The following is a 10,355-nucleotide window of genomic DNA, read 5'->3' as shown; positions in this document are numbered from 1 at the left end:
GGATTGTCTAAACTTCCCATTTGGAAAGGAGCATTTTAAACATCAGAAAACGAAGATCTGGTAAACAGAACTCAAGGCTTTTCATAAGAGTAGAACATTCTTCTTGTTTCCCCTTTTCCTTATCACATACAGTACTAAGGTAAGGGAGCCTTGTCCTTTATGCTACATAATAACACATCCTTTTTGAGTGTGCACAACCTTGTGCTTGTGTGGTAAACATTACAATAGAGATGCCCCTCCCAATATCTCTGAAGTGCAAGTTCTCTCCAGTACTTGCAAGAAATAATCATAACAACTGCTGTTATGCTTTGCATTGCATTACAGGTTGTTTTTTTAGTTTTTGAAGGTCTTATCTGCACCATGTATCTGGGCCAGTTCCAGCTGATGCAACTGATGTGGATCATAAGTTCATATATAAAAATTTCAGTTTTGCTCATAGTTGTCTCTCAGATGGACAATATATACAGGGAAAACAAGGATGGATGAAAGATATATTTGACCAGCTCCTAGTACTGGATTCGTCTGTTAAGAAGTAAGATGGACTGTGGATTGATTTAGAAGATGTGGGCATATAAAAGCTTGGAATGCTTGATGAGGGKTTTTTTTTATTTTTTAATCAATGTAGGTGGAAGTAAACATTTATTAACATTTGGCCAAGTGTAGCATAACTTGCATTTGTATTTTCATTGTTATTAATGGAGGTATGTAGAGATATACAGAAACCTTGAGACAGTTGTTTTTCTATTGCATACAGACTAGCAGTCCATTGGAAACAGAGGATGAAAGCATGAAGGTTAGATCTTAGCGGCAGTTCTTCATGCACAGCTTTTGTCAATCTTGATTTTTTTTTTGTTTTCAAAAATAAAAACATGGGAAACCAAGATCAAATGATGGCAGAAAGGAAAGGTGACATCATCAGCCAGAAAAACACCAGAAGTGCCTGAACTCCCTCATTCAAGTCCAAAGGTACTAGTTTCTTCAACAGCTGTCAACAGCTTTTCATATAGCATAGAATATGAGGGATAAGGTGGAAGATCCAAACGGTTGAAACATGTGTGTGCCCTGCAAAAGGAAAATATGCTGCATGTTAAATTTAATCTAAATAAACACTCTAATGAGAAAAAAAAATCCTGGTGAGACTCAAGACACTCAAGCTCACTTAAGACAGATCAAAATAAATTCTAAGTATTAAAGTAAAACTCTTAAATTGCCAAAAGTCAGAAAGTACTGAAATATATGTGTGCATGCACGTGCATATTTCAAACAGAAGAGACAAGCTATCCCTCCATTAGATGTTGCAGAGATCTGCAGGGATCTTCATGGAGAAGTATGCTGGAGGTCACTGAGGAGCTGTGATATGAGATCAGACAGAGACAAAAATGCCACTGCTCTGATTTTGGTTGCTTTGAGTTTTTCCACAAAATGCAACTCAGCTGTACATCCAACATGAGTAGCTAATAAGTTTTGCACCAGTGGACAGCCATAATGTGATGAACTATAGTGACAGAATGAGCTCAACAAGTGTTTATAATGAGACAGGGCTGACTGGAAAAAGACCATTCAGGGATCTTGAATCCTAGTAACTGAAGAAGGAAGGTTGCTAAAAATGTTCCTGTAAGTCATCTGCAAGCCATCTGCTGCAAATTTGGCCTTTAAATGTTATTATTTATTTGTGGTAGCCAAGGCAGAAGCAAAATATTTCCTTCCCAGAGCAAGCTGCCAACTTGATGACCCTCTTGTCCCCCAATTCTGTCATTACATTTACCCCCAGTTGGCAGCATCTTCACAGGAACCCCTGGAATGGGAACCAATCTTGCCTCCACCTTGTTGCAGCTTTACTGATGGCAGCAATTAGACTCAGATGTGGATCCCACTTCACTATGTGAGGTGCTATGCAAACATGGAACAAAGACACAGTCCCTGCCCCAAACAGCTCATCCATTTAAACTGACTCAGAAACATAGAGCTCATTCAACAGAGGGGACACACTTTGGTTAACATTATTTTTCAGTCAACCTTGAGGTTTACATGATGCAAGGAATATTTCTGTTTCCTTTTGCTCCCTCTGATAAATGTGAATTGACAAAACGCTATGGAAGGAAATACAGCCTCAGTGGCTAACAATGTCTAATCATCTGGTCCTTGGTATTGTTAGAAGCAGGGAAGTTGTTTTACTTCCAGCTCTTCTATCTCCTACCTTAATACAATGCTACTTCTTCAGTACCGAAGCTGAAGAGCTATCTTAGAGTGGACACTATTTGAAATCCTGTTAGTTATCTCTTAGGCCACCCATGATACTGGTAGACTGGCTGGCCTGAGACTTGCGTATTTGAAGGGAAAGAATTATCAAGCACCTATGGTGAATCATTAAAAGCAGTCAGGCAATTGAAATAGCCAGAGGCATGTAATTTTCACAGTTTCATTCTATTTCAATTAGGAGAGCTTTTACCATCTTTTTTTTCCCCCTCCCGAATGAAAATTTGTTAGTGGTAGCTGGTCACTCCGGGAGAGTGTACAATAAACAGAATTTGTTGAAACAGCTGGGAACACATGTGAGTTAGAGGAAAATGTGCATAAATAAGGCAATTATTTAATACATCTCTTGAAATTAAACATGGTAGATCATGTGTGTTATCCATGAGTAGCTCTGCACTGTTTATTGTTTATCTCAGTAATCTTTGGCAATGTAAATTGTTTCTCCAATCCACTGCCAACACGTATCAACTACTGGGAGTTAATTAACTCAAGGATTCTCTTAGTCCATTCAGGACATATTTACCCAAGGCAACAGAGCACCATTTGGAGACACCCAGCTTAGCTGTATAGCTCCAGAACTGGGAGTGGCATAGTCACAACAGCTTTGGTGTGGATTGTGCTAACATAACTACACTGAGCCCAAAGTGACATCTCTGCATGGTATTCAACTGTGGGCACGTTTAACTGTGTGAGAATATGGCATCTCAGACATCTCCGTCTTGCACTGCATTTTGCAGTGCCGAAATATCCACAGCCAGTGGTTCTGCTGTTTATTTTCTTGCAGACATTCGTCTAGTAGGAGACCGATCATCATCTTTCTCATTTCATACTGTCTAAGAAACAACCTTGCAATGTTGTTGATTGTTAGTCATTCTTGGTCTGGCTCAAATTCAGACTAAAGATGAATTTGTTTTCCTATTACAAGGTTCACAGAAGTGGGCTCTTCTATAGAAGGTCTAAAGGAGTTTATTGTGGGAAGAAACAATTACAAAGAAAGAAAGAAAAGGTTAACGTGTCTAGAAGCATTTAAGCATATTGCCAAGCAATGCTCTTGTGTTCTCTAGTCCAACAACTTTATACAAAAAAATCACTTCACTCCAAAAAGTCCCATCAAATCAAAAAGGAAAACTAATTTTCAGGAGTACTATGCAGGTCAACAACTCTACCTTCTCAAGATGCAAAACACAATATATTGCTGGCTAAAGGGCAAAACCTGAGGTCAAATTCTGTTCTGGGAAACAAATGTAGATCTGCTGCAACTCCAGTGAAGCCAATGAAACCTGCTCACGGCTAGGTACTTATGTGCAAAATTGTCGGGTATGCGTTCTGCGATGAGCCCAAGTGGTTCTTTGCTGCAAAGGCCACAGTTGGTGTCTGCTTGTGTAACTGAGCAACATATTCTGCCTTGTCTGAGAGAGAAGGATGATTGGGACCCCCTTGTCATTCAGTGTTCCCTCTCTCCGTGCAGCTGTGCACAGCCTTTGTCTCTTGCAATTAAAAGCTGAAACCTTTCTTTTCTGAGCTGGACCAAAGACACTTAGCTGAACCTCTAGTCTGTTTATATCATATGCTGCATGATGCTGAAGTAAACAGGGCAATTAAGAGGCAAGGATATTTTCTGTAACATCTACTATCACCTAACTCTGTGCCTCGTCCTACAGCAGGGTAAGTTCGTTTGGAACGGTGTTGACCTCCTACTACTGATCCCAGTGGGAATGACTGCAGTAAGCATATTCCAGGAGACACATGCTGTTTTGTAGTACTGGGCTTGCTGTACATATTGGGGTGAAAACATTGCATCAGCAGTAGAAGAAACAGTCATTGCAATCAGAAAAGTCTTTCTTCCTTTAATTAAGTCTCCAGCCATGTGAACCTGCTGACATTTGAGAGGTGTTCAGGAAGTGAGAGGTCTGGAATAAGAATTAGATTGGTAAGGGCTTTCACGGAAAGCATTCTGGCTTCTCCAGAAGAAAATGCAAGCTAAAAAGTCATGTAAACCAGTTCTGACCCTCATATGCCCTCATCCTCTGGTAAGTAAAGCAGTAAAAGGACCATTTAAAATTTCATCCTTCCTTGCAGCTTGCTTTTATTGCTCACAGAAGTTTTAGTAGGTCTGAATTTTTAATCTGGCTGACAGTTCACAGTGCTATGTCTTTCCTTTTAAGAATTCTCTCTAAAAATTGTGTGTTAAGCTTTTAAGCTTTTTGCATTCTTCTTTCCTTGTCACTTCTGTTAATGCCCATAATGATGAGAGTCCAAAGGCAGTAAAAGAACACAGAATCCCCTCCTATCTAATTTATAGCTTGAACCTGCCAACTAAAGTAAGACTTGCATTTTGATGTAATCATGCCAGTCAGACAGAAACCGTGCATTTCTCCTTTTCACCTTGCTGTCTTTAAACAAACCCACAACCCCCTTTGGGTCAGCCTCAAGGCTCACAGATATCTACTTTTGTTCCTTTGGTTTGTAAGAAGGAACACTTGTATGCTGTCTGGGAACCACTGCTTAATAGATGAATGTGGACTTGTAGATGATAGTTCTGTTATATATGAGAAAAAAAGAGGAAAGAGAAGAAGGAAGGGAGATAAGGAAAGATAAAAGACAGCAAAGCACGTGCACACACACACTCCACTGGGAAAGGAGGAAATGATGAGAACAAAGTTCTTCGTAGTCACACACAATCTTTTTTAATTGCTATATGGGATTCTGGGGATTTCTGTTTAAATATTTTATCATCTAATAGGGACAGAACTCTGCTATGAAAGATCAAATATTTACTAGCACTGACAATTTTTATCATACATAACCTGCAGACAGTATGCTGGTAATCACTAATATCACTCTGCTGAATGAAAATCTCTTTTGATGAAAGGGTAGTTACAACTCAGCAATGATGGGGAAAAAAGACCTCATTGTGTCAATTGTGATTTAAATCACTGAGATACATGTTGAGATCCTTATTTAATTGTTACTCAAGCAGAACTACCCTTGGATCTGACATGAGTTCTGTCCACATGTGGAGTGCAACCAGAAGATGGGACAGTGGCAATTGTAGGTATTAAGAACTTTGCAGGCTGAAATTTTAAGAAAAGGAACTGTTTCCTCCTATACCTTGAGTAGAAAATACTGCTGGTTCTTTGAATATGCATGTTTGAGGCCAGAAGTTCTGTTCCTACAATATCGCATGAAGCTATGTTATTCCAGGTAGAAAATCAGTGTCTGTTCATTAATATTTGGTGGGGAATGAAGGATAAGTTTTTGTAAAACTACTGCTGAAACTGGTTTAGTGTTAAATATCTACATGACCCAGGAAAGAAGCACAGAGGCTTCCTTCTTCAAAAGAGGCTATAGCTGGAAGAGTTTTCCATAGATCCCTACTCAGGCAACTAGAGAGTAGAAAGCCAGGTCAGTTACAAGAAGTAAATATGTAATTCCTTTATTTCAAGAGAAAGTTTTGCATATTAAAAAGGAAGAGTAAAACTCAACCCTGATGAACAAGTGTTTGACCCTGTTACTTATTCAGTGTTACTTCATCTGATATGCTACAGCAGTTTGGAATAAGTCATACTGACAAATTGTAAATTTGGCAGTCTCTTTGGTACCTGCTTAAGGGTCATGGTCTGGAGATCTGGGATTTGAGCAGCATCTCTGAGATGTGCACTATTTTAACTTTCTAACGTATGTGCACTCAGAGAAGATACAGATAGGAATAATGTGTCTGGTACAAACAGACTCAAGAAATAACCCAATATTGTGATCTAATTCTTATTTGTCCTGCATCAGCATTTTACACCACTGTTACCATCTTCATGTAGCAGAACTGCTCCTGATAAACAAGAGCACCAATAAGCTTAGAATAAACCTTCTGGCTTCTCAACTTTCCTGAAAAAGACTTGATTATCCACAGTGCTTTCAAGAAGCACTCTAGGTGTTACATATTAGTGGTTATGCTATTATGTCATTAGGTGTCATCACATCTTTGCTCACTATAAGCAAATTGCGGTTGCATACTCCATCGCCAAAGCATTAGGACAAGACGTAAGGGAGAGTCTCCTAACCACATCAGCTGTCTGGAGCAGGAGTAAGAGAATATAGGAAGAGTCCTGGGCTCTTCTGACACAACTAAAAGTTATCTCAATACTTTGTAAAAGACCTGAAAATGCAAGGGCCAGACTAACATATCCCCAGTGATCCAGCTTCTACCTGGACTGCAGGAAAGCCAGATGCATCAGGTGTCTGGAACTTTAAGCAAACATCTACTATAACATCTCTTAGGTTATCACATCTACTGTGGGCCTAAGAACTTAGGCCAAAATCCATATCTAAGCACATAAATGACCAAATCTGATGATTGCTAAGGCATATGGGAAAGCTGTTTTTTTTTTTCCCTAGACCTTTGAAAATGTGGAGCAAGGGTAGCTCTCACTGTAAAATTGGAAGAATTGTTAGTGGGAGACAGGAATTTGTTGTGGATTATTTTAAACAGCTAAAGTTAGTGTGTATTATAGGGCCAAAAGGTCTACAGGATATGACATATGACTTTTTTAGCCTCTAAATCTAAATAAATACATAACTAAATCTAAATAAACACAAGGAATCCATGATCAGGCATTTTTTTTWAAAAAAAGTTTAAAATAACATTTATTTAGTTGCTTAACTAAGGATTTAGGGAGCCTCCAGGTTTAGCCTGTGTGTTTTATGTATTTCTTAACACTGTGTATACTTGGCAGCACCCCATAATTTTATAAAAATACAGGTAATAAATTCACAGTGATCAAGCTGTGTTTATTCCCCATGAGCAAGTGCTGTTTCTTTTTCCCCTGGCTAAAATGAACACAGAGCTCTGAGACTTCTAAAAGGGCTAACAACTTTCACCTGGAAAAGAGGCCTCTTTCAGGGCAACAAGTTCAGTGATCAGCAGACAAACCTAAAGTTGTTAGCGTGAATATCTTGGGGCAAACTGAATCTAGGTCATAAGTAATGCCTAGGTTCACAAAAGAAAGTTAAGCAGAGTAGAAGAAGGCCAATTACCTTTTGAGAACTGGATGAGTCAGTCCAGGGCATCTTCTGTACCTGTTCCAAGGCCCACCCTTCCCTCTTGCCCCTTCCCATCCCAGCAAGGTGTGTAGAGACAGCTCTGCAGAAATGCTGGGCCGTCTGCAGCTTGCACTCTTTGAGGTTCTGCCTGTCTACAGGCAGGAATGCCCTCAGTCAGCTCTGAAACCAATATATAGAACCAGACTATATATAAGTTGCAAAGCTAAGATCAAGCCTAATCACAGCAAACCAACTCTTGGGCTTTCTTTCCTCATTCCTGGCTGTTATGCTGGCTGAAGTACAGCGGGCATGAGTTACTTCACTGACCTTACATGTTTTCACTTGCTTTTAAATCTCAATGCCTACATCTAGCTCTCATGTAGGCTCTAGCCTTCTGTATAGTCTTTATAGTTGATGGAAATAAATCAGAACATACCAGGTGTGATTCAGCTGAGCTATTTTAAAAATCTGTGTTAAGGTGGGATGAACCATGCCTTAAAAATGCTCCCTTCCTTTTTCCTGACCTTAAATRGAGTCCACATAAGATATGAGCTCAGAAAGTCTGCTGATGTGGTGTGCAGGCCCAGCTCCAGTGCATCCCCAYTGCACAAACATGGGCTTGAACATGCTTGTGCTTGGACTAAGGTGCTGACCATATTTGGATTTTCCTTCTCCAGAGAGCTCTGGAGGTCCTCTCAAGTCTGTTCCTTATAGCATGCTTCTGTTTTAACATAGATGGCAGATAACTGGAAAACTGGATCAGACCCATGGTTAATTGACTGTCTGAATATGTCCACAAGGTCTGGCAGAACAGATTTTGCAGTGTGCCATGAAAGTAGTTAGCCTCCTTTGRATTGCAGCTGCAAGCAAATGATAGAGTCCAAGGGAATCTCTGAAAATGCCTTTTTGCTTGCCTGGTCTGGGAAGATCTATGGAAGATTTGCCCTGATTCTAGCCAACCCTGGCCTGGAGGGAGTCACCAGAGGAACTGAATGCAGGCAGGTAAGCTGCAAAATGCAAGTGGGGTGAGAGTTTCAGGCTCCTTTGGCTTTCAGTTCATTTCCAGGAGGATAATTCAAATGTGAGTAGGCAACGAGGACCTTGGAGTGCAGGAGGAAAGCATCCTTCGGGAGGGTAAATGTTATGTAAAAGGGTCACTTAGCAAAAGTATCCTAGAGGCCCTCAGATGCAGCCCCATGAAGAATGCTCTGCATTGTAATCTCGATGGTGTAGAGCCTCAGGCAGCTGTAAGGGCATTCAAGAAAAGATAACCAAGTTCAGGGGGGAAGGATGAGTGCTGGTCAGAGACAAAGTGCTGGAGCAGAATCCAGAACTGAATGTATCGTTGGCTGTGTCACAACTCTCTTGGGCAGCCTTAGGTAAGTCAGACCACCCCTCTGTGCCCCAGTCCCTTCATTTTAGAAAGGAAGATGATCCCTGCTTTGGGAGGCATTCTGAAGTCTGTTGACTCTGCATGATATTATGGCTCATTTACTCCTAGTTGGTTGACTGAACTAAATGTAACAAATTGGGTATTATCACCACATGGTCTGAAGTCCCTTTACTAAGCCTCCTCATGGTGAAAAAGTGGAACCATCAGAGCAAATGAAAGGATTACACTCAGGTCTCTGGCCAAAACTCAGAAACAGAATCTGGCTTTCATGGCTCTGTAACCTCACAAGTATTTTTACTGGCATTTTGGAGGCAAAGAAAACAGAACAGCTGACAGGCTCCTGCTGGTCTGGATCTCATCCAGAATCAAATATAAGAAGACTAGGTTTAGATCTAGGAAAATTTGTATCTTAACCATTTCCCAAAATTCAAAGTAGTTCAAATTGAGCCTGCAAATCAAAAAGGCAGCAAAAGAAACCGCTTTTCTCTGAATGCAATTACAGAATAAGCTGAAACTTGTCTCTTTGCAGCAGTTTTAGGATGTCCTTATTGTATTCATTATCATTCACTGCAAGAGACACTGCAACCAAGTACCAGGCTCATCTTTCTCACAGCGACTGTTTTTTTTATCCTAGTCTTGACATACCTTGGGAGGGATGTTATTTTTCCCCATTTCTCTATACAGAAGCGCCGTAGCCCATTGCTCCCTCGGAGAGCTGCAAAGCCCTCATATGGCACGCTTGATGTTCCAGTGACAAACTGCAACAACCGGAGTCTCTGTTCATTGTTAAATCTCTCCACTGCTGCCCAGAACCACCGTATTACTATGTGTCCATCATGGTAACCTAAACACAAAAGCAAGAGAGAAAAATTAAATTCACACCCTCTAAGCAGTGAATGTAACATCTAAATACATTCCCACTAACATGGACAGCAGCTCTTCTTACTGGAAAGATCTTGATCAAACAACATATCTTGTTCTTGACAAGTGGTAGGTCACAGCCCCAATCTTATGCAGTATCTCTGGATACTATAAGATGACTAACTCATCTGAAACCCTAAAACTCAAATTAAAATCCAAGGTACCTTGGCCTCTCACAAATCCCTTTGCAAGCATGGGGTTATCTGCATGAAATATAAAGGACCAATAGTGAAATCCCACACAGTGTGCATCCTGATGACTTAACAAGCAAAATTTCTGGTTCCCAAATACATTCTCTTCTGGGTTGTGTTAGTGTCCAACATACGGAGTGGAGTTTGCTGCTGCAAGTCCTTCCCTGGCAGACTTCCCACCTTAGGGACTCTGTGCCTTCATTCGTGCTAGTGAAAGCCAGCATAAACCCAGGATAAATCTGTCTCAGTAGCACTACTGGGAAAAGGAGGAGGAAAATAACTTGGGGGACCAGTCCTGCTTGTGGTTAGCTGAGTATTTCAAGGTAACACAAAGGTTGGGCAGTCAACACCAAAGACTTATGCCTTGTATTTCAGGGGAGGATATTTGAACCTCAGGGACTTTCCTTTTGTAGTGCAGAACTGGTGGATTTCACATTTATCCATCATCCAAGACAGCCTGGATAAATCATGCTCAGCATTTAAAGCAAAAACAGGCCAAGCATTAGAGGAGAAGGGAAAGAATCCAACCTGACATATTTAAGGTGGAGGGATGGTTA

General features: G+C 40.6%; 1 protein-coding gene across 1 annotated transcript in view; it reads right to left on the bottom strand.

The window, feature by feature from the left end:
- Nucleotides 1–602: 602 nt before the first annotated feature.
- Nucleotides 603–10,355, bottom strand: part of HECW1 (HECT, C2 and WW domain containing E3 ubiquitin protein ligase 1) — a 269,616-nt gene continuing 259,863 nt past the window's right edge. Inside the window, exons 27-28 of the mRNA XM_026075287.1 lie at nucleotides 9,332–9,530; nucleotides 603–1,062 (exon numbers count right to left, since the gene is read on the bottom strand). Of these exons, the coding sequence (XP_025931072.1) occupies nucleotides 951–1,062; nucleotides 9,332–9,530 (311 nt within the window). The 3' untranslated portion in view covers nucleotides 603–950. The remainder of the gene's footprint in view (nucleotides 1,063–9,331; nucleotides 9,531–10,355) is intronic.

This window comes from Apteryx rowi, unplaced genomic scaffold (genome assembly GCF_003343035.1).
Source record: "Apteryx rowi isolate R43461 unplaced genomic scaffold, aptRow1 scaffold_400, whole genome shotgun sequence".
Lineage (NCBI taxonomy): Eukaryota > Metazoa > Chordata > Aves > Apterygiformes > Apterygidae > Apteryx > Apteryx rowi.
The sequence above is the reverse complement of the archived record's forward strand: the minus strand, read 5'-3'. Positions and strand labels throughout refer to the sequence as shown.